Source organism: Strongylocentrotus purpuratus, unplaced genomic scaffold (genome assembly GCF_000002235.5).
Source record: "Strongylocentrotus purpuratus isolate Spur 01 unplaced genomic scaffold, Spur_5.0 spur5_scaffold_2, whole genome shotgun sequence".
Classification (NCBI taxonomy): domain Eukaryota; kingdom Metazoa; phylum Echinodermata; class Echinoidea; order Camarodonta; family Strongylocentrotidae; genus Strongylocentrotus; species Strongylocentrotus purpuratus.
Genome location: NW_022145605.1, coordinates 33,155,607 through 33,180,795, shown reverse-complemented (window position 1 = coordinate 33,180,795; position 25,189 = coordinate 33,155,607). Strand labels below are relative to the sequence as shown.

Genomic DNA, 25,189 nt, shown 5'->3' with positions numbered 1-25,189 from the left:
AAAGAGCCCCCGTGAGAAGGCTCACGGGGGGCTCTTTTTTTGGGGGGGGAGAGCCCCCGTTGATAAAAAATTAATTTGAGCCCTGCGTATATACATATGATACCAGAACAAAATATTGATTATCAGAATGTCATTTTGGAATACCTCTATATAAATACTTTAGCTCGTATCAGTATTAGTATGAGCCAATATAAAGCTATTATTCTTTATTCAGTTCAGTATAATGATTTTCCTCAAAAATAGTTTTGATATTTTTTTAGGGTTGAGACGCTAAGAAATGGTTTCAAATGTACATTACACAAACCCTGAACCATTGCAAAATGATGGTGGTTCCCTCTCTCTCTCTCTCTCTCTCTCTTTATTTTAATCATGCATTATCAACTACATAATAAAGCAGCAACCAAAAACTTAGGGTTATCTGAGATAGGTGAAAGTAAGAGTTAAAAAGAAAGTTATGCTAAAACGGCGCTTCACTCCCCCCCCCCCCCCCCCTTAAAAAAAATTAAATAGATTAGTAGTCCTCCTCTCCAGCATCCCCCCGCTTTAATATTCACCGGCCGGCTGAGTCGGCCCAAAAATGTTCCCAAAAAACTGGACCCCCCAAAACAAATATATGTGCATTTATCCAGCCCCCTCACATGTGACGTCCTTTTAAGCACTGGCAGTGCCTTAAAAGGAGGTCACACGTTGCAGTCCACGTTCTCATCGTGCAAATTTAAAAGTCCCTAATATTGATTTACTGGTCGTGGTTCATTATTTGCTGGTCATTTAAAATTACCAGATTTTAGCGGGTTTACGCTTTCACAACGAAAAACTTCTCCATGACCATGACTTGCGCGGTCGCCTCCAGCTCCAGCAGACATGGCGCGGCAGCGTGCACACGTACCGTTACTAACGGCGCAGTAGGCCTATAACCACTGCTGACGGCGGCACTGCACTGCAAGCTGAATCGGTAATAATTAATAGGCCTACTCATAGAACGGGAAATCTTGCACGCTAATCTAAGTTCCGTTTCATTGGTTTAAGGTTTGAAAATTGAAACTAAATATTGTGTTAAAGTTATAACAGAAAAGATAATCTTTATTCTATAATTCCACGGGGGCGATTTTTAATTTTGCAATCGCCCCCGTGAGCAACCTGACTGGGGCGATTATGTAGCTCACGGGGGCGAATCGCCCACCGCCCCCGTGTATCTTGAGCGCTGCTCCTATTTAATGTTCCCTTTCTCCTCTCCCTTTCAATTTCATTCCTGCTTTTTGTTTGTTCTGGTCTTTCTGATGTAGTTCCAATTTACGCCAATTGCTTGGCCAGAACGTAGTGTAGATAAATCCTAAATAGAACAAACTTCAAGAAATATCACTTACATTGTATAACTGAGCTATCACAGAGTCAGCATGTACTAAAATACGATAATTATCAATATCAATGAGTGCTTATCAAATAAAGACAAATCTTATATACTGTTATTTCGAGTACTCTTTGTTTACCGATAGGATCGAGGCTTGTTGGACTTTCTTCTCGGATTATAATATCTCTGTGTTTCTTTCAAGTCTAAACATGTATTAGAACCTGTCATATTTGATGTCAATACCACTTACTTTGTATAACTGAGCTATCGCACTGTAGAGTCTAAGCATGTACTGATACGATAAGAATCACTATCGATCAGTGCTTATCAAAATAATAAAGACAAATTATATGTATATCATTATTTCGAGTACTCTTTGTTTACCGATAGGATCGAGGCTTGTTGGACTTTCTTCCCGGGTTATAATATCTCTCTGTTCCTTTCAAGTCTAAACATGTATTAGAACCTGTCATATTTGATATCAATATCACTTACTTTGTATAACTGAGCTATCGCACTGTAGAGTCTAAGCATGCACTGATACGATAAGAATCACTATCGATCAGTGCTTATCAAAATAATAAAGACAAATTATATATATATATATATATATATATCATTATTTCGAGTACTCTTTGTTTACCGATAGGATCGAGGCTTGTTGGACTTTCTTCCCGGAATCAAATCTACCTACGATATCTTTATTCCCTTCATGTCTAAACATGTATTCGAACCGTTCATATTTGAACGAACAAATCAACATTATTATCATGGTAATTGTTCAATAAAATAATAATAATTACAGTGCTTATATAGCGCCTAACACTTACTTTGTCAGAAATCTCTAAGCGCTCTACAACAATGCAGCATAATTACCCTGGCTTTAGCAGTGCAGCTGAATATGCATATGAATATCATTAAGCATACCTTCTGCAACATGTTGCAAGTTGAAGAATTGTTTTTCAACTGCATGAATGATCAACTACGTGTATGTCAATTATTTATTTTAAAAACACCGGCATCCTTGCGGCCAATCTCGAGTCCAGGTGAATTTCATATCTAGGATAATCATCCTGATACAGTATATGGAAAGTAAATACTGAAAATCATATTCATAAGTACGCAAAACTGTTATCTGCACATAGGACAGGCGTGGAAACACTTAGCTAGGGCTACTTGCTCCATTTCCTCATCCTAATTTAGCTCATTATTTAGCATTCTTTACAAAAAATAGTGGTAACATAATATGATATCATCAGGTTTAAGTTCCGAAACGGATTGACTTTCAAATAAAGTCGTGAGAATTTACCTTTCGTAATTGCAATATAAATCACAGTACATTTCAAGCTTTCGATATCGCGACTTGGTAATAATAGATGAAAAAAACAAAAAGTATTCTTACTCGAAACTAATTCCTGAAAGATGATATTATTATCCTGCAAAGTAGCGGCTCAAGTTAAGGGATGTGGATAGATCTAAAGGCGAATATAACAATGATGAGAGTCAAAGTGACAAGAAATTCATTAACAAATTTTGTTACGTTTTCTAAACTGATTTATACCAACATACTTTGTTTAGCTGTTTAACGGGTTAGGCTCGACTAGCACATGGGCTATCATCTGGCCCCTTTTACCAACCAATAGTTTCTCTTCTTGTATATGTAAATTATTGTAAGAAATGTATTGATGTTGGTAAATAAATCAAATTTAAATATAACATGATCTTATTCTGCGTTATTATCAATTTTGGAAAAAAAATTCAATGAAGAAGAGGGGGAGCAAGGAAGAGTGGGGGTGGGAGGGGAAGTGAGAAAACGAGGAAGGGGAAGGAAGGGGGTACAGAAAGAGCGAGCGAGAAGGGGGGGGGGGGGAGAAAGAGGGAGGGAGAGGGAGACAGGAAAGAAAAGGGAGTGGATATATTAGATAGTGAGAGAAAGAGAAGAGAGAGAGAGAGGGAGAGAAAGAGGAGATAGAAGGAGATAAAGAGAAGTTAGAGAGGGAGCGAGAGAGAGAGAGAGAGGTATAGAGAGAGAGAGAGAGTAAGAACAGAGAGAGATATAGAAGGAGAGAGGGGAGGGGATGGAGGCATGAGAGATAGAGAGAGAGAGAGAGAGAGAGGGGGGTGGAGGGAGAAGAGAGAGAGTGGGAGGTATAGATATAGAACAACAGTCTTCGTAACAGAATGGGAACCAGTGATTTGATTTACTTCTCTCTTTACATTTAGCCGTTATTTCGGAATCGGTTCATCATTTTAACTCCTAAGAAATGTTACATGTTTGCTTGAGTTTTTTCCATTTCAATCAGGTAAATGTATAATCATAATCATCCCCTAAAAGATTGTTATTATAATCATAGCAAGCAGTACAACAACTCATATTTGAATGATGATGTTCGTGCTTGTGTAGCGTGCAATAAATTCTAAGAGGTAATAAAATTAAACATATAATAGATACCTACATGTACATTATTTGTTATAAGGTATGAATTTTATAGACAAGGATGTTATATTTTCCTTAAGTTGATTTCTTGAAATCTTTGCGATCGTATAGGAGGAGGAAGAAAATACATGGACTAATAAGGCATACCGGAAATCACTTACTATATTCAGGCCAAAACCCATATCATTGAAAACTATCAGCACTGTAAATTGTTTTGTTATTTGTAACATTACTCTTTGATGCTGATTGACCGAAAACAAAAATAAGTTCAATTCTTTCTCTTTCATTCTACTCTTGACGTTCTAAGCTAATAATGAGTAATAATCTATTAGTGTGGTTTTTAGTCAATTCATTATCATAATATTTTGTTCATTGTTAATATGGTTGTATAGACAAGGTTATTATGGTTAATGCATGAATTGAAATAGGCGTAATGCTATTTAATGCTATAGTTAGCGAAATGATGACAAATTCCGAGGATAAACCAATAAGCCCCGCCCACTTAACACCAACCACCCTCTCCTATTGCCTTCTGTGGTCCGGGTCATATTTATTCCGTTGTAGGGAGTCAACATAGTGGATGCATATAAAAGGTCAATATTTTGAAAACGCAGCGTACGTTCCCATGACGTAAAGAACTCGAATTTCCGCGTTATATATTGACAATTCGAATCACAACAATAGAGCAAAAATCTGTAACTCAGACTCTCTGATATGCTCTCTTTTTTCTCTCACACTCTTTGCATTGTGTGCTTGGGTATTGTGTCACAGTTGAACGGATCTGCTACACATGTTGGAGGAGCAGGGCCGGCGTACTTATTGTACAATCGCAGCTGACTGTTTTTAATAGCTTGGTCTTTTGTACGGATGTGGATATTGGTCGAGGACTCAGTCTGTCGGTCTATCAACAGTTGCGTTCATCGATAGGCCTGCTATCTCTCTTTCACCAAACGAGGATCCTGGACTGTTCCAGAAGGTACATGATCTGAGGCAAGAGACTGTTAATACGAGACAACAGTCAAGAGTTTACATGATTACATGGCTAACTTTCAGAGGAATGGTCGAGAGCCGAAAAGGGGGGTAAGTCCATTTATATTCGATGGTCTTGTGGTTTGAGGTTTTGACTAGTGGTCTGCAGCAATTAGCAGACGTTCCCCAGGACTACACCTGAGGCAGGGATTGTATGGTGACATAATTATGATTGTCAGTGGAGGTGTGTTTGGATGGTGGTTGAATCTCAATCCAAAGGCTTGAAGGTTCGAATCCCAGCCCGGCAGTAACGTCCTTTTGCAACTTTTAATAATCATTTGCCACTCTCCAGTCTCCACCCATGAATTAAATATTAATAATAATAATACATGTAGCTCGTTCTTATAGCTTTATATATAATTATATAACATTACCCCGGTCATCGGATTCAGGCTTGCCCGCGCACAACGTACTATGCACATTCTCCCCAGCATTCCACCCAAGCGTCATTTTTACAAGCGCACACATTAGCTTTCGTATCCTACCAGGTATCCATTTTATATCTGGGTGGAGAATGGCAAATGTAGATCAATGTCTTGCCCAAGGGCATTAGTGCCGCAGCGGGGCTTGAAGCGCGGACCTTGTGGCGTTAGAATAAGTGCCTTTAGAAGTGACACTGTCATTAAACTAAGGTAAAGACCAGTTATGGTCATGCGATTGCATTGTGAAAGAAACGTTGTGGAATCGATCAGAAAAGGTTGATCATCTAGCATCTAGCATCTGCAAGGTTCTGGAATCATCAAAATGATAAGAAATTTGGCCCATTCTTCGTAAAGTTACAAGCACTATACACAGAAAGATGTATATGGGACTACCCTATATCTCTCACAGACCATGAGAGAAACAAATTTACCAAATATATGAATTAGTAGGCGGTTTCCCGGCAAATTTTTTATCATCATGTATTAGTCAAAACATATTCTTTCACATGATTGGTAATGAGAGCTTCCATTTCATTTTTTGAAATTGGGGCGTTTCCAATACTGGTCTTTACCTTTAAATAATGATAAAAGAGGAAAACAGTTTTTCTTAGGTAATGTGGGGCCGTCGAGGCGTATAGAATTTGGAGTTATATAATGATGCTCAGATATAGAAAAAAAAGGGAAGAACAGACAAACGACGCTTTTAGAGCCACCTCATTGTACATGAAGAATTATCTTAGACGTCATTGGTGCAGCGAACCGACTAATCTTCTTTACCATTCTAGTTGTCAGGTTATTTGAAGCTTATTTTTCCTTCATGATATTATTGTTGATTGAACGGAGGGATTTATTTCAAGGAGGGGTGTGGCTAATTTCTCCTCTCTCTCTCTCTCTCTCTTTCTCTCTCTCTCTCCCTGCCTGTTTATCTGTCTGCCTGTCTCCCCCTTTTCTCTCTATCTCTTTTTCACTGCCTTGCTGCCCCCCCCCCCCGTCCTTCATTAGAATACTTCATAAGATGTTGATGTAAACAGTAGTAGTTGGTATAAGCATACTACAAACAATAACAAAGATAAATAGTTTTTTCGGAAACAGTGATTGCCAATTGGAACTATTTTTATTTTAAATTATTTGTAATACCAAAAGATACAATTCTGAAATGAGCATTGATCAAATGGAAGTAATTTGAGTAATAAGACAGTACAGATCACATAACTGAAACTAAATTATTCAAGGAATCGCCCGTAGTTTACTTCAGCGTAGAATTACATAAATGGAAAACAAAACTGGTAATTTAAACTTCAAGTGAAGCAATGCAAAACTGAAATCAGTTACGTAATACGGAAAGAGATAATAGGCCTAGAAGTGATGGAGTTCATTGTGCCTTTAGAAGTGAAATTGTCGTTAAATATAAATGATAAAAGAGAAAATGTGGCGCCGTCGAGGCGTTTAGAAGTTGGACTTAAATAATGATGCTCAAATAGAAATAATGTGGAATAACCTTTAGAAAAATGGGGGGGGGGGGCTAAAGGGGCCCGCCCCTAAGATCTCGGCAACCGAAACTCCAGTCGACTCACAATTTGGCATGGTGATAGATATCATGAGATTTACAATATTGCATAGGTAGAATATTTTTAATAAGAACGTGCTAATTATACCTAATTAGTTATGCAGAAAAAAATCTCTCTCTATCTCTCTCGCTCTTCATCCCCTCGTCAACCGAGTCCTCCATTTCTTTTTCCTCCTCTTCATCCTCCTTATCCCTTTCTTCGTCATAATCGTCCTTCCTCATTATACTTCATATATTGTGGATATAAATGGCGCTTTCAAGGACCTTAGTGCAGCGAAACCGACGATTCTTCTTTACAATTCATAATCGTCAGCATTAACAGGGAGATGAGACCTCCCTGGAATTAACGAATTAAGGTTATTCTCCTTCTAAGCTTCTTCGTGTTTAATGAACCATGGACCTAATTCACAAAGGAGGTTTGTCGACAAACCTTGGTTTTCGTACGTCATATGACGCGTTTTACGCGTTTTTTAAAAACCTGGGTTGTAAAGAACGAAAGGAGGTTTGGCGAAACAAAAGGAGGTTTGAGCTCAAACCTTGGTCTGAGCTCAAACCTTGCTTTGTGAATGAACCAGGGTTTTTGTTTAAGAAGGGGCGGGGACGGTAATCCCCCTTTCTTCCTCTCTCTCGCCCTCTGTGTCCATGTCTGTTTATCTGTCTGCATATTTCCCTGTCCTTCTCTCTCTCTCGCCCCCACCCCCCCCCCCTCTCTCTCTCTCTCTCTCTCTCTCTCTCTCTCTCTCTCTCTCTCTCTCTCTCTCTCTCTCTCTCTCTCTCTCTCTCTCTCTCTCTCTCTCTCTATTTTCCCTGCTGGTCTGTCTGCCCCTCTCTCTTTCTCTCAACCTTTCTTCCTACCTCTATATCTGTATCTCTTTCTTGTAGATCCCTATTGTACATGTATTTTGTATTTTTCCAAGATTGGTAGTCACCGTTCTTGTATTCCGCAGTGTTTCCATGAAGTATCATGTGAAGTAGTTAACGAATCAGGGTGTCATATCATGCAACGCCAAAACTAACTCGTGAGGTACACTCTAAAATATGCTTCCACGGTATTATCGGAATGGTATTACAAATGCATTCCCTCCCGAAGTTATATATATCCCTTTATATATTATAACTAAATGGATGCACGTTAGCGCTCCGATGGAGAAAAGGAATAAAATAAGACTCAGATAGCTAGCATGCATCTCCCACTACCTGTATCAGAAGTCAATTTTAAAGGCATCGTTTAACAATGTTAAATCTGCGATGCACGTCCATATACGTGTTATCAGTTTCTGCGACATGGTGTAATATTGAAGCCCTAAAGAAATTGCGCTTGAAATTATCAAAAAGTGCCTTAAAAAAATAAAAAATCTTTGAGTGACCGGATTTACCATACTTGTTTTCCCCCAATAGACTGTAGTGTTATGAAAACCGTTAGGAAATCGCACAATTTGATTTCGATTTCCAATCATAAATATCTTGGTAATCAGGCAGGCGATCGGCTTTTAAAAGTCATGGGGTTCCTGACTGACCTAAATGTTTATAATTATCATTGAGGCATGAGCAGAATCTAGGATTTTGTTTTCAGAATCTAAGACAATGTTACCCAATCCCTTTAAATGGATTCTGCCTGTAGATGCTGGCTGGTGACCCACCCGATAAAGGTAAGGATGTCACAGTACAGCCGTCTTCCTTCCGCTTACTGTTACATCCTTTCCCTCCAATCCATGAACATGAGTCGTGTTACAGTTTATTTAAAGGTACCTTCTTGGTCTTGGAAATGGTAAAAAAAAGTGTTTTTCGTTTGTGAACCGAAATTAGTTGGTTTAAAGCCCCACTGTCCTACTTGTAGCTACTTGCTCCCTCTATATAGAAAACTTCCCCAATCGGTGCATGTTGGTGCCCCATGATCCTCTTTTTCTTATGTTAAATGAGAGCTGAGTTAATGAGATAGCCACCTGTCACAGTGACCTCGCTGGCTCGCTGGGTGGTCTAATCCCTTCTAGCTGAAGTAGTAAAGCCTGCCTTTAGAGGTACCGTCTCGGTCTTGGAAATGGTAGAAATTGTGTTTTATCGTTTGTGAACCGAAATTAGTTGGTTTAAGAATTAAGACCTAGTCGATAATAACAATAATGATGGTTGGATATTTACATGTAGCTCTCTCTCTCTCTCTCTCTCTCTCTCTCTCTCTCTCTCTCTCTCTCTCTATGAAACAAAATGTTCATGTAGCCACGCTACCCCGATCAAGGAATTTCTTCCTATACAAGGTATCCATTCATTTTAGGTGGTGCCGTGGCAGAGATTCAAACCTCGTACTATGCGCCCTTGGCCTTGTCCACTAGACCACATCACCTGAGATAATCACAATTGTATGCGCTTGAATGAGGACAAGGTGGGTCAGGGTTCCCTGTCCAAGTAGACAATCTTTTTCCCTCAACATGATATTTCTCCAGTTACCATATTTTAGTGTCTGAACTAGATTGGCCAGGAGTGATTAGACCTCCCTGTGTGGTCACTTACAGGTTGTCATCTCATCAAATTAGCTCTCAATTTACATAAGAAAAAGAGGATCATGGGGACCAACGGGTACCGCTTAGGCATTGTTTGTTATAAAGAGGGCGTAAGTAGCTTTACAAGTATAGTGTATACCCGCCCTAAAATACGATTACTCCGGATATAAACAGGATGTAAATGTAGGAGAATTGGTCCGCCATTTTCCTTGAAAGGTAGAATGCTTTTGCGTTCTATTTTTAAATATTGAACAAAAACATGCATTAATATGTTTTTTTCTAGTAGTACAACGCGGATTCGAACTATGCTAAATAATTATTATCATCACTTGGGAGTGGATGGAAGTGCCTAGCAACCATTTTGGGTTTTTGCTCTTTGACAGTAGTTCTGTATCCGATATTATACTAGGCCCGTATAGGACCTCAACATACATTGTATATATCCACTAGCCTTCAATGGTCGCCCTAACATTGACCACTGTTTGATATAGGCATACACTTTGTACTACCTTGTATTTGTCTGGAAAACTTAAACACCATATTAGGGTATTGTGTAACAACCCTCAATTGGTACAAGGCAATAAAACCAGGTATTGGACATGCAAGGGAGGTGTTTCACAAAGACTACGATCGACTTTGTGTTGGACTGAACTATCGCAGGCCATGCATGGCACTGGTTGCTCTCACCATTGGTATCTCAATTATGATCTTTATATAATATTTATTTCTTCAATAATGAACTATCAAAAAATGTAAATTCTGTAGATTAACCAATGCCAGTAAATGATGAGAGAAAATAGTGGTATAAACGGCGTGCCATAGATATGTACAACTTAAAGTCGATCTTAGTCTTTGTGAAACACTCCCCCGGTGTTATAAAAGCAACAGAGCGAGCTCGTAGACACAGCCAATTATGTAGCGAGTCCAAAGTCCGCACGGGGTCGCCCATGCAGTATATAGATTTACATTGTGGACTGAGTTTTTTTTCTTTTCAAATTCTATATACAAACAATGTAAATACATGTATTTTTAAGAAAGAAAAAAATCCAAATGCTCATTGATCATTAAAGAATACCGCCATTATTCCTCTTTTATTCGCTAAATTCCTCCTTCAAGGGTAATAGAAATGGGTAGAGTTTATGATTGTCAAAGTCAAGAGGCCGGGGGAAAATGTCATTAGTTTACTTTACAGTATGCGTCCGACCAGATTTGGACTTTATTCTGTCAAATGTGTAGTGAGCATGGTAAAAGGTGTTAATATTGCATAGGGAAAAACGTCCAAGCAGAGAATGAAAAATGTCTCCAAATGTTTGCGGGCTATGAATAATGTTTGGGGTTTTTTTATTAGCGAAAAAATTATGGATAATCCCAGACTTTGATTTATACAGTGAAGAACATTTCTCTTAATGTCCAATTTTGCATTAGGTTCATGGTGAAACTAAGCTTTTGTATGGCAAATACAGTGACATATAAAATAAAGAAATGCATACATCTTTAAACCAAATTGACATACAATAATGATATTACATTAAGCAAATAAAGTTGCAACAATTTTATGTTTCATCAAAATAACGTGAGAATGATATTATTCTCTAACTACAGTTAGAATATGTATTTCTTTCCTTTACCTTCTTTCCATAAAATGATTGTGAAAATATATTTTAATCATTGATGTTTAAGGTAAAAGTAAGCATTCCATGACAATTACGTAAGACAGAAAATTCAAAACCTACAATAACAGCGTAATATAAAGCCTCTGATTGTAAAAGCAATGGTTTATTGGGTTGAGAACTAAGTTTTTCTTACCTTTTTCCATAAAATGATTATGAATATATGATTTGTTCTTGAAGGATAAAGTTTATATCCGCCCTGAATCGTGTACATCAATCGCTTTGACTTTTTATATCGTTCGATAAAGTTCTGAGAAATTGTTAACTTTATCTCTGAATAAGAACTCATATTTCCAAAATGATTTCATGAAAATAGGTCAGAAAAACCTGTTCGAACTTTATACCCTACAGTGAATATTGCTTGATTTACACACAGGTTATGTGACTCGCTTTTGCTTTATTAATTTACATAGCCTTAGTCGATGCCACAGACTATATAGATTACACAGGATTAACGCATACTTCAGTAGGCTGGCAGGCATGGTATTTTCTGAATTTTTCTTTTAAAGCCCCACTGCACTACTTAGAGCTACTTGCGCCCTCAATATAGCAAACAATGCCTAATCGGGGCCTGTTGGTCCCCCATGATCCTCTTTTTCGTATGTTAATTGAGAGCTAATTTGATGAGATAACCACCTGTCAGTGACCTTGCAGGGAGAGAATCTCCCCTTGCCAGACTAGTATAGACGGGCTTTAAATTAATCGCCTTGTAGCAAGATGAATATTTTTACCCGTAAATGTGCTCCTATGACAATAGCCCCCTTTATTTCGTCGGAGGTATAGGGTTAGGGTTATGGTTATTGTTCCAACTGGGTTTTAGGTTATGTTTGGAGTTTATGGGGCCAGGGCTAGGGTTAGGTTAGTATGCCAGCACATACACCCATTTAACATTTTACAATAGTTATTAACGCCTTCAGCACAGGCTAGACCAGTCAGGTCTGGCTGCGTGTGGCTAAAGTACAGAGTCTATTATCGTAGTCTCATAATGCGGACACTGTTTAATTAGATATGTATAACTATTGCCAAGGGTTTGTGTCTGCACGCAAGGTTTGGTATCGTGTCGGGTCCAAGGATTGGAGTGTAGAATTCGGTTAGTTTAGGAAATTGACGCAGAGCAATTAATATGCTGTAGAAGCCGGTGACGTGCAACCTTCACAACTGATAGCAACAATCAAACTTAGAACGTTATTGTTAGATTTAAAACCCTTAGCCGTTTATGCACATTTTGATTGAAGTACCATTTGTACCTTTCCCGGATGATAAAGGGACGTGCACTCACAGTATGTGCACTCAAGTCTTGAAACTCGGTGCTAGCCAAGTCAGAATTGTATCCCATTGTCTCTAACTCAACCATTAAAATGCCGACCTTAAAGATAAATTTGAGTTCTGGTTATAAAAAAGAAAATGAATTCTCACAGAATCAAACGAAACTGAATGTTCAAGATTACAAATAAATGTCATGTGCAAAACAATTTTGGAAGAAAATGTATACTGGCTGAGTAATGAGCTGTAGAAAGATAAGGAAATCAAGGTAGGTATAGCCCCGACACACATAGTTCCATATACAGTGCTTGTTACTTTACCAAGACTGGGCCAAATTTATTATGATTTTGATGACTCCAGAACCTTGCAGTGCACACCAATACTTACATGCTAAATGGTCAACTTTTTCTGATCCATTCCACACCTTTTCTTTCACATTCCAATCGCATGACCAGAACTCACCTTTATCTTTCATGGGCAGGAACTGATTGAACACGATGCATGTGCCTTGCATTTCCCTTTTAATTGGTTGTTCTGCCTTGATGCTTTAATATATCGAATTTAATATTCGAAGCATTAACTTTAAAAATTGAGAATAATTCAATTCAATAATTTCAGCAGTATTCAACGATGATACTATTCTGCCACTCCATTATGCACATCAAGGCAATTTATGTTCTGTGCATGTTTATAGAGTATTTTGTGTGAATTAACCATGACACAACAGCAGTGCAAATTATTACCATTAAGTTGTCAAGAAATTGATTTTGATATCTTTTAAAGGACAAGGGAGCATGTTTTTGACGAAAATATGTTTTTCGTCCCATCTGTCATGACACTACAAAATATATAATGCAGGCCTCGTATTGTCATCCTTTCTCCCTCTGACTTACCCCCCCCCCCTTTTCTCTCTCTCTCTTCCCCTCTCTCTCTCTCTCTCTCTCTCTCTCTCCCTTTCTCTCTCATTCTACTGGTTTATCGTTTATTCTATGTATTATTTTCTAATCTAGACTTGTAAGTTCTCATTTTCTCCTCTTCTTCTTTCTTTATTTTCTTCTTGTTCTTTTTCTTGTTATTCTTCCCCTTATCCTTTTCTACTATACTGTTACTACTGCTGCTGTGATTAGCCTACTACTACTACTACTACTACTACTACTACTACTACTACTTCTACTACAGTACTTCTCCTCCTCCTCCTCCTCCTCCTCCTCCTCTACAACTACTACTACTACTACTACTACTACTACTACTACTACTACTACTACTACTACTAATACTACTACTACTACTACTACTACTACTACTACTACTACTACTACTAATACTACTACTACTACTACTACTACTACTACTACTACTACTACTACTACTAATAATAATAATAATAATAATACTTCTATCACCACCACCACTACTACTACAACAACTGCTACTACTGCTGCTAACTACTATCCGTCTCTTTCTCTCTCTCTCTCTCTCTCTCTCTCTCTCTCTCTCTCTCTCTCGCTCTCTATTTGAGTATATAACACGGATTCATATGAACATAGTTGTTAATGGCTGAAAGCATGTTTTTAGGTTATCATGGTTATGAATACTACATCCCTTTCCCTGTTGCGTGCGATTTTTAGGTCATGTATATCAAATTTGAAATGGGAGTCGAAAGAAAATATACAGAAAGGTAAAGCGGAAGCGCAGCGTGAAGAGGAAATAAAACCAGGAAGAAGGTTTCGAAATTGTAGTAGTCACTGATTATTCAGTACCTAGATAAATGACCTCACCTTTCAAAGTCTCGTCCTCTTCCTCTTGAAAATTTGTTCATGATATTATTGTTGGGCGATGATATAACTGGAACTTTACCAAGGGTATAGTCTCTTGATTAATTCTGCTCTTCGTGGGGGGGGGGGGGCATATTTTATACCTGCATCTACTATTACCCCAATATTTCCAGGTACCCATTTAAAGCCCCACAGCACTACTTACTTGCGCCCTCTATATAGCAAACAATACCTAATCGGTGAACATTTTTCTTATGTTAATTGAGAGCTGATATGATGAGATAACCACCTGTCATTGACCATGCAGGGAGGTCTAATCCCTCCTGGCCAAACTAGTGCCGTGGGCCTTTAATACACATTAGTCAATAGGGACACATGTGGCTAAAACACATTGTCCAAACATATAAGCACTAAGCATGAATACCTGCCCAGAACCTCACATATGAGAACCAATTAAGAGCCTTCAGCAATATACCACAGTGTAGTTTTCTATGTCTCGAAGCAGGACGTTTTTGCTGTATGATTATGTTTTATTGCGGTTCGTCTATTTTACTAACACTTTGTAAAAAACTGTTGACATTTTGTTTTCTTGGAAAAATAACTTTACTTAGTGATCATTTATTCATTCAGTCTTATTTAGTACATGCTATGGTAGCCGGTAATTTCTTAAAATATGTATACTGTTGTTCTTTGATATGACCCCAGTATGTACATCTGGAATGATTTTGTTCCATGTGTTCCTTCCGTTTGAATTAATTTCATGGAACCATACCTATTCGCTTTTCCGTCATTCCAACAGGCCGCCACAAAAGGAACGGCACCGACCCCCAACAAAAAATACGACTACTCGACATACCGACTATCCTCGCCGCTAACCGAAATCAAATCGGAGTACGATGTGGTGGTTATCGGATCCGGATACGGAGCATCAATCGCTGCTAGTCGGTGCGCTCGGGCCGGTCAGTCGGTGTGCGTACTGGAGAAAGGGAAGGAGTGGTGGCCGGGAGACTTCCCCGAGAGCGAACTCAAGTCCGTCAACGAGTTACAGGTGACGAGGCCGGGACATAAATCTGTATTTGGTGAGAGACGATTTTTTTTTTTTCTTCTTTAGATTAAGAAAAAAAACGTTTTTCGAATTCAGATTCAAATTCAAATTCAAATCCAGGTTGGTAGAGATCAGAATATCCAGTATCGTTCTGGACTTTGAATGAAGTTGACATTTTAATACCATAGATAATAATAGGCGTATACAGCACATAAATATATTTCAAGGAATTTACAGGGGCGCCATGGGGGGGGGGGGTCGGAAAGCATCGGAGAGGGAGACAGGGGGCTGGTTTCTGAGTTGGCATCCATCCATAACCCCTGACATAGCCATTCACAATATGTGGTGGAGAATCACTTTCTAATTCAAAAAAAAAAAAAAACAGGAAATTATTAATTGTCAGAAATGTAACAATCCAAAATCTCAACAAATAATTTTAAAATAGAAGGTTAGAGGCGCTTATTCCTTTGAAAACCAAAAAGCTCTTGAGTATTATTGTAAATTAAACGCACAATTTTCACCTGAGAGATTGCATTTTCGTAACGTTTCGTTTAATTTCTTTTCCAATTTCCGTGTTCGTTGGCGTCCAGGCAAAGAGACGGGTCTGTTCGACATGGTGGTCGGTGCCGACGTCAGTGTCCTCCAGGGCTGTGGACTGGGAGGGACGTCTCTTATCAACGCCAATGTCGCTCTCGAATGCGACAAGCGGGTCATGGATGATGAGGTAATGATGATGATGATGACGATGGCGTCGATGGCGGTGGTGGTGATGATAAAGATAATGATCATAATAATGATGATGATGATATCATTAGTACATGTATTATTATCATTATTAGTATTACTCTTATTATTATTAGCATTATCTGTAGCATTACTGTTGGTAGATTTTAACTTTATTTCACTATTATATTTATCATTAACATTATTATTATTATGGTAATTTGATGATGATAGTAAATGATAAAATGAATGATGTAGAATTCTGGAAAAAGTAGATGGGGACGTTTCGATGCCCGTGCCCATGTTCAGTGCCGAATTTGACTGTGTTCGTTTGCGGAAGGTTTTTTCTTTTCTTTAAGAATTACACAAAAAAAGAAAAAGAAAAAAGAAAGAAACTAACAAATCACACACACACACATGCAAACAAACAAGCACACGCGATGGAGTTATCAAATTACATTAGATATCATTATTTGGTTAGACAATGAAAGCGAAAAAGTAAAAGTGGAATACAAGTTGAAAATGTTTAAACCAAACAATTATCCATTAGATTTCATTTCCTCTTTCGCTCTTTGGACTAAAAAACAAGAAAATAAATCTTGAAGTTAAGTTACACTGAGAGTGATACTATCAATAATTGAATAGAGGGAGAAACGGATAAAGGAGAAATAGAATATTTCCTTGAAATATAATAATGGTACATTTTGATAGATTGAAAGAACACGATAGTTTCGCTTACTCTCAGTGTGGTTATTTCTTCATAAGTACCCATCAGCTTATGTACAGTTTAAAGCAAAGGGAAGTGGTTCCTTGTTAAAATTGTCATATATAATATGACACTCAGTCAGTTGGGCCTTTTAGGACAGAAGATATCAATGCACTTTAAAGGGAGATAGTCGTCAGTTTCCATGTGCAGAACGTCATAATACGCTGACACCAGACTTGGTGGAAATACCTCCAATGGATGTTTAATGGGTGAATAAGTCGAGCACACAGCAGACCCGTAGTCCCATCAAGAAGAGAGTCTTTGGTGAGGGAAATTGAAGATAATGACTTTTCCATATAGGGTGATTGGTGGAAAATACAGATCATTTATACATAAGGCCCATTGATCATCGAAGCTAAGGCTAATCCTGGTGATTTCTTTTAGCAGTGACCGGCGCAAGAACAATCTATACCAGTGTTTAAAGGGTTGTCGTGGAGCTAGTCAAAACCGGTAATGGGTAATTATTAAAAACTACTGTGCTGCACAAAACGATCTTTCTGTTGATCTGAGTCTATTTCTTTTTGCAAAATTGGCAAACTAGCGAGCGTGCAAAGAAGCAAATAAAGCAATCGAAATGTTTTTATCAGATTTTCGTAAGATCATAATAGGTTCAAATGATTTTAAAGTGTAATTTGATCATTGTCATTTTATATACTATCATTTTGTTCCTTTAGCGCTGGCCTAAAGAGATCCGCGAAGACTTGGCCATGCTGTATGGTGATGACAGACAGCACGTGTTTGACATGTTGAAACCCGAGAGGTATCCTACAGACTTTCCAGAACTTGCTAAAATGAAGGCAATGAAGCTAGGAGCTGCCCGTCTCATCAGGGATATCGAGGATCTCTCTGTACCCGATGTTTACAGCAGGTAAGGTTGATTTTCAATTAGAATTCCATACTCATGTAACGGCATGTTGCCTAGAATAGATCAAACAGTTCTATAATAATTTGTGATAGTAAACCTTTCAGAAAGCAGAGGGGGGCAAGCCAGAAAATAAAGATTTTGATTGGACTGCCGAGTGCAAATGAAGATAATAACTGTATCTTAGTTAAACAAAAATAAAAAATATCACACGGTGGTTTATTTTGCTCATATTACGGATATAAATCTGTTCAAAATAAAAATATGCTTTCATCTTTTCTCGTATGAATTTCTTCCATAAAAAGCTTTAATTCAAATACGATCTGGGTTAAAAGAGTGTTAAACTTTAAAGGACAATAATCTGTGTACCTATGATCATAGAAATGTTGCAAGGGTGTCAATAGACTTATTCACATTTAATAATAACAGCATATCATTTTGAAAATATTTTGATTAAAAACTACTCTTTCGTGTTCCCTCATGTTATCCCTATACCCTTGTACATACATTACGTAAAGTTGATCTGGTAACTGGTAAGTTATATTTAAAAAATAAGATAATAAGATAATATTCCTTAATTGTACAAACAGCACAATCCTTTCACAGAAAACATTAGTTTACAATAAAATGGGGAAACCCTCTTCCCCAAACAAACAAAAAGACAATGATTCGTCAAAAAGGACCACAATATTACTCTGGAATGAAAATATGCCATTTTGTTACAGCGTACCCCTCTATGTGAACTTCAAACACGCGGAGAAGAACGACTTCGGAATCCCTCAGCCAGCGTGCAACGGGTGCGGCAATTGCGTCGGAGGGTGCAACGTAGGTGCAAAGAACACCCTGAACTTCAACTACCTGCCAGACGCGAGGACATTCGGTGCCGACATCTTCACGCAGGTGGGTGGCTTATTTTTCTCTTGAAAAGAAAAAGGGAAGAGGGTTGAGAGATAAGCTGGGGGAAGATAAATACCACTGTTTCTTGTTAGCTCACTAATGATTGACAGATGATGTCACAAGATGAATGATCTGGGGCTTAGGGTGGAGCTTAGCACGTCTGAGAAAAATTATTTACCAAATATCTAAAAGAAAACTATGAAATATATTTAGGTGTTTGAATAACAAAATATGAGTTGTATGCAGCCCTGCACATCAACGGGAATCAAATTGTATTTGGATTTAACCAGACGTATAAATGCTTACTGTGTATCGCCCTTTCGAATGATACAAAATATGGTATTTGTTCAAACAAAAAGTTTAGAGTAAATCGCATTAGGAAAACGGTCATTATAAGAATTCCGCCGAGTTTCCGCATTTGTTTAGATCGCTTTTCGTCCCCTTTACGTCCTTTTTTTTTCTTGAAATTTTGCAAGCTTTGTCGGAATTTAAAAATATGTCAAGGGGGCCATTTCAGACGCCATTTTACAGTCTTCATGATAATGTTAGTAAGGACAGTCGTTTGTGCCACAACGCGCGTCATCACGTTTTCTTCATGGCATCCAAATCCCATTGGTCCCTTTCTCGATCAAGGCTTAATCTCTAAGCATCCCACTATCCTATATGCTACAGGCTTCTAACAAATTCCTCTATATAGTCCGAGAAGGGCTCTATCGTCCGCCACATGAAATCACGGGCGTCAACGCATGCAAATCGTTCTAGTACGATTATAGTACCAACCATCTTTTATAATACGATTGCAGTATCAGTATCTTTTGCTGCCATTCTATCTCTCTGACATCTTCCTCTTTCTATATTATATATACCTTTCAAAATCCCGCCTCTATTTCTATTTCTCAAACCTCTCTCATATTTTCTCCCATTCTCTTTGTTTCTCGCACCATGCAGACAAAAGTGAAAGCCGTCCTTCGAGAAGAGTCTAAAGGCATGTGGAAGGTGTTTTACGAAGAGTTGGTCCAAGATGTCTTCCATGTGGTCGAGCAGACGGTACGGGCCAAGATCGTCATCTTTGGAGCTGGGTCCCTGGGATCCACCAATATCTTGATGAACTCTGAACAGCGCGGTCTGCAACTGTCTGATAGGCTGGGAGAAGGCTTCACGACAAACGGTGACGCGCTGAACTTTAGCTACAACACGGCGCATAAAGTCAAATGCGTCGGCGTCAAAACGAAGGATGTGAAACCAGGGCATGGGCCAGGACCGTGCATTGCATCTGTCATTGACATGAGGCTCCCTAGTGCCCCATTGGATGATGGGTATGTCCTTGAAGATGGGACACCACCTGTTGCTTGGGAGGCTCCCTTGAAGATCCTCCTGAAGACCACACCTGGATTGAAACTCTCACATGGTAAAAACACTCGTGAAGCACTACGTGCTATATCAGGCAAATCCATCAAGCACACTCTTTCTGTACTGTCCATGAGCCACGATTCTGCGGATGGCAGACTCATCCGTGATAAGGCCAGTGGGCGGGTCACGGTGGATTTCCCCATGGTTGGAGGTGGAGCTAACTTCGAGAAGATGTTTGAGGGGTCGAAGGAGTTGACGGCTGCCTTGGAAGGACATCACATCGCAAACCCATTCTGGAAGGGTATGTTGAGTGAGCTGAGGAACACCAAGGGTGTCATCACCGTTCACCCATTGGGTGGGTGCTGCATGGCTGAGTCTGGCAAGGATGGCGTCGTCAACCATGCCGGCCAGGTGTTTGTTGGAAATTTCGATAACGTCTATCCTGGGCTTCTTGTAGTTGATGGCGCAATCATGCCACGCAGTCTTGGCGTTAACCCAACGTTGACCATTGCCATGGTTGCTGAACGGTGCATACGTCTTCTAGCATATAGAGAGGGATGGAGTATAGACTACCCGTCAAGAAGAAATATAGGTTGGTTCATTTCTTTTATTGATACTGTCATTTAGATTTTTTAGAAATTAATTTTTTTTTTTTATTGAGCGATCATTTTCATTAATAAATATGATGAAAAAGTCGCTCTGTAAGCATTTTCTCTACCCTACCTCTTTTCTATCAATAATTATATATGAACATGTAATTAACCTCATCATTTCTAAGACGATTCGGTGCTGTTGAATTGTGTTGCTTATGCTGTTACTTTTTTTTGTTTTTCTTCAACTTTCAATCTAGCTACGGTATACAGGAAGACCAAACCCGGATTCCGCTTCACGGAAAAGATGAGTGGAAAACTGATAGTTGATGGAGAGAAGATACCAATTTCCTTCCAGCTAACCATCGAGTCGAAAGACATCTACCATATGCTGAAGCTTGATCCGACCCACCGCGCCGGCATCTACGGCATTGTGAGTTGTGATGCACTGTCGAAGACTCCCCTGACAGTTTCTGATGGCATCTTTCAGCTGCTCGCCGACAGCGAAGACAAGGTCGAGACCAAAGAAATGGTCTACAAAATGACTTTGACTAACCACGAAGGGGAGGTATTCTACTTCAAGGGTGAAAAATGCATCCAAAAGAATAGAGCTCTGGAAACGGGTTTGACGGATACAACGCATATGACCTTCACCGTGACAAAAGGTTCTGGCACGTCCGTGGAGACAGTCGGTGAAGGTAAGCTGAAGCTCAAGATCCGGGATTTCATGAGGCAGCTCACAACCATCGAGGTGACCAATTGCCATAATGCGATTGAGAGATTGAGGTGGAAGACCAGGTTCTGCAAGTTTTTTGCCGGTTCCCTCTGGGAGGTCTACGGCATCCTCAGTCCATCCACAACGCCCTTTGACCCTGATGCACCTCCGAGGGAAAGACGACTTCTCAAAATGGATCAAGACAAGATTGTCCCGATGAAGCTCCCTGCAGGAGATGGCATACCGCTTATCCTCACGCGATACAGAGGGGGAGAGAAAGGTCCCATTCTACTGCTTCACGGGCTAGGTGTGTCAAGTCGCATCTTCACAATCGATACAGTCAACAAGAACATGGTGGAGTACTTGGTGGAGAAAGGATTTGATGTGTGGTCTTTGGACATGCGATTCTCAATATCACTACCGTCTCACAAGGATGGATGCACTGTCATAGATGCGGCAGAGTTCGATGTTCCGGTTGCCATTGACCTCATTCTTCAGACCACCAAAGTATCCAGCGTCCAGGTCTTTGGTCATTGCATGGGATCACTGGTGATTTTTGCCTCACTCCTCGGAGGTTTTGTCGCTAAGGAGAAGATTAGCAGCATCGTGTCTTCTCAGCTTGGGTTTGTCATCAAGCCCACTGCAGCGTCCACCACTGGTCCAAATTTCATTGGCGATGGCGTTGATGCGTACACTGACACCAACGAAAATTGGATGGGAAGAGTCTTCAATGTCGTCTCAGATAGATATGCCAGTTTCGTGACATCCGCCAATGAGCACTGTGACAGCCACGTATGCCACCGTGTGACGTTCTTGTACCGACCGTCATGGCAGCACGAGAATCTAAACAAGAGCACCCACGACACCTTGCATGAATGGAACGGCTTCACCAACAAGGATCTCTTCAAGCACCTTTCCAAGTGTGCTAACAAGAAGATGCTGTGCAACCGTGATGGGGACAAGCCTCTCATTCCGAAGTTCGATTCCAAGAACTACCTGGAGAATCCCGAGTACCAGGAAGCCATGTCACGTCTTGATGTTCCCATCCTCTTCTTCACGGGAGAGCGGAACAGCCGATGGGACAAGAAATCGATCCAACGGAGCCATCAAAGATGCCTGGAGAGTCACCCCGACCAGCACTATGCGTGTCTTATGGTGCCTTCCTATAATCATTCAGACTCTATCGTTGGCAAGAACGCGGAAAATGATGTATTCCCACTCTTCTTGCCATTCCTCGAGAAGTACTCAATACCACACGACATGTCAGATGGCACATCTTTAAGCAGCCTTTAGTTTGTATCATGGCGACAGGGCTGTATATGAAGAGTTCAAATGTTTTTTTAGTTGTGATTTCAGTATTATTATTTAAAAGGAAAGGTTTGCTACTAAATTTGAATAAATTTCATTGATTTTATTAAGAAAATATGAAATTTTTCAGGTACAATATCATGTTTCATTCCAAAAGGAGCTAAATCCACGAGAAAAAAAAAATCTAAAAATTTAGTAAAAATCAGGAAAAACTAGTAGATTTTTTCTTAACATATATTTTTGGTCCAGGGTGACACCTTTAACATATTAAACAACATTAAGGTACGTGGCTAAAGGGAAAGTGGAGAAATAAAAAAAGTCGATTTACTCAGAAGTACCCAAAGTGGATTTAGCTCCTTTTGGAATGAAACTCTTCATATACATTTTATTTTCTCACTGAATTTGTATTTTCTTCTTTCAATCTGTACCAAATTCAGGCTCTATTTATTTTCCCATTATTTGACATGTTTGACTATTCCATGTTTCGAAATCGGAGACTGAAATGGCAATAATCGTATGACACCTCGGCGTAGGCGTACTGGCACAGTTGTGCCAGGGGGGGGGGGGGCTGACATATTGAACACCAGTTTCAGTCTCTATACTTTGGAGTAAGCGAAGCAAGGGAGCGAAATTTGTTACCTTTTAATACAGATATCTAATTTTGTCAAAAACAAGACATAAAACTATATTTGAGAACTACTATCTTGCTGTCCACATAATATAAGGTGCCCGAATAATGGCAACATGTCAACATCCTCAGAGGGATGCAGCCCCGCAGCCTCTTGTCTCCTACGCCCTTTTTATTTACCGAGATGCATTTCTGCACTGTATACATATTACTTTTTACAATTTTGCAAAACGGTTATTATTCCCTAATAGACACATTTCCTATGATTATATTGTCATCACAATTAAAATTGGTGTATATTTGTTATGTTGACGAAAATATTTTATTCGTAAATATGTTAAGTCACTGTTATCTTGAATATGATACTTGGTCATGGGTTAAGTCATTCATTGTGTTTTAGTATCAAATTGATAAAGACTTCGTTCTTTGTACCCTAGTTCTTGGGGGCGGCATGGATAGAATTTTAATCAATATATTGCATGTGTGTATATTTAGGAATATATCAAATTAAACTGTGCGAGGTAAAAGTAATTATGCAAAGAAGATATACTGTCTGTTAAACAAAATTTCGTTCTGCGAGGGCCACTGTTTGCTTTCCATCTGTCTCGTATACTCTGTATCCATTCGTGTTTTGCTCTGTATATGCTTGGCTCTTCTACCTCCCTTAAAACGCCCTATAATTCTACTGTCAACACAATTCCGATTGGTGCATAATTATATTTTATGTTGATGAATTATATTCTCATTTTATTTGTTATTATATATTTAGACACTGTTATCTTGAATATGATACTTGGCCATTGGTTAAGTCAATTCATTGTGTTTTAGTATCAAATTGATAAGATAAGGACTTTGTTCTCTGTACCCTAATTATTGGTGGCGGCATGGACAGAATTTTAATCAGTATATTCATATTGCATGTGTGTATATAAAGGAATATATCAAATTTAACTGTGCTAAGTAAAAGTTATTATGCAAAGAAAATATCCTGTCCTACTTATGCCCGAACAAAATGATGTGTATTCTTTGTTTTATAAGATTATGTCTTATTTGTATTATATAGTGATGTTTTATAACTTGATTTCACTAATGACCGGTCAAAATTATTTACTATTTACGTGTTAGGCAAAATAAATGCCCTGTCACGTGTACGCTCTCAACCAATCATTTGTTAGGATCCGCCTCATCATCTTATAATAGCAGCTTATACACGATTTTTTTTTCTCAGTACTAATATGGATAACGTATAGTTAGAATATGATTTTAAAACCTACGAATATATATAATACCTATAGCGTCTTTACATAACGGAACATGATAAACAAACGTTATTGCCAGGTAACACTTGATATTTTCTATCGAGAAAGAGGTCGAAAACTCTCATCCAACTTACTGCCAATTCTATTGATGTTGACAAATCGATTGTTTTGTATATCGCATATGATTGCTTTGTAGAAGCGTCGTACTCGAGTGGTTTAAGCACTTGACCTGAAATTCGAAGGTCGTGGTTCGATCCCCGACATGGCACTAATGTCCTTTGGCAACACGTTGATCTACATTTGCCACTCTCCACCCAGGTGTTACATGGTTACCGGGTAGAATGCGAAGGTTAATGCATGGAGATATAAGATATCTCCATGGTTAATGTGATTGAATAAGCAAGTGGCGCTTGTAAAATGGCGACTGGCCGGAACGCTCCCCAGGGAGTGGAGAATGTGCATACATCGTGTGTGGGTAAGTCTAAATCTGATGACCGGGTCAATAATATGTAAAGCGCCTAGAAACAAAGTAATAGACGGATTATGGATGTGAGCTTTTGTTATTAATAGTTATTTCTTTTCGATTTTTTTCTTCAGATAATAACGATTAATGAAACAAATATTTTGGAATGACATAAGATGGCTGTGAATTATGAAATCGACAAACTTTACGTGTACAATTATTATGCTTACATTGTGAGTATTGCATTTAATGTAAAGTCCACTTCTGTGTTATAGATATATATCAGATTTCATAAACAAATATCTTTTAATGAGCGTATTAAAGAGCATTTATGAATGTAAAACTTTTTAATTGATACATGTGTATTTTATCAACTCTCTAATCGTTGAATTCTGCCTTGCTATGAGTTATCGAAATTGAACGTATCAGCAAACTTTTCGCAAAATACTTATTTTCCAGATTAGTTAAGCCTAATGAGATTGAATAGTATATATTTTCTTATGATGTCAAACTTATACAGCAATAATGAAAACAAAGCAGTACTGTCGATGTATTTTGTATAAAAATGTTTCATGTG

At 38.8% G+C, this 25,189-nt stretch overlaps 1 protein-coding gene across 1 annotated transcript; it reads left to right on the top strand.

Moving 5' to 3' along the window:
* The first annotated feature begins 4,528 nt into the window (after window positions 1-4,528).
* Window positions 4,529-24,258, top strand: LOC115918840. The gene is made up of 7 exons (XM_030992239.1): window positions 4,529-4,865; window positions 14,806-15,085; window positions 15,642-15,775; window positions 17,215-17,408; window positions 18,128-18,302; window positions 19,248-20,241; window positions 20,500-24,258. The coding sequence occupies exons 1-7, from the start codon at window positions 4,824-4,826 to the stop codon at window positions 22,245-22,247; spliced, it is 3,567 nt and encodes a 1,188-aa protein (XP_030848099.1). The 5' UTR covers window positions 4,529-4,823; the 3' UTR covers window positions 22,248-24,258.
* The last annotated feature ends 931 nt before the right edge of the window (window positions 24,259-25,189 follow it).

Bases quoted from the DNA above. Each gene is read 5' to 3' on its own strand.
- LOC115918840 (XM_030992239.1), top strand. From the start codon at position 4,824: ATGGCTAACTTTCAGAGGAATGGTCGAGAGCCGAAAAGGGGG. The intron at 15,776-17,214 runs GTAATGATGATG...TTGTTCCTTTAG, and splicing joins AGCGGGTCATGGATGATGAG to CGCTGGCCTAAAGAGATCCG. The intron at 20,242-20,499 runs GTTGGTTCATTT...CTTTCAATCTAG, and splicing joins CCCGTCAAGAAGAAATATAG to CTACGGTATACAGGAAGACC.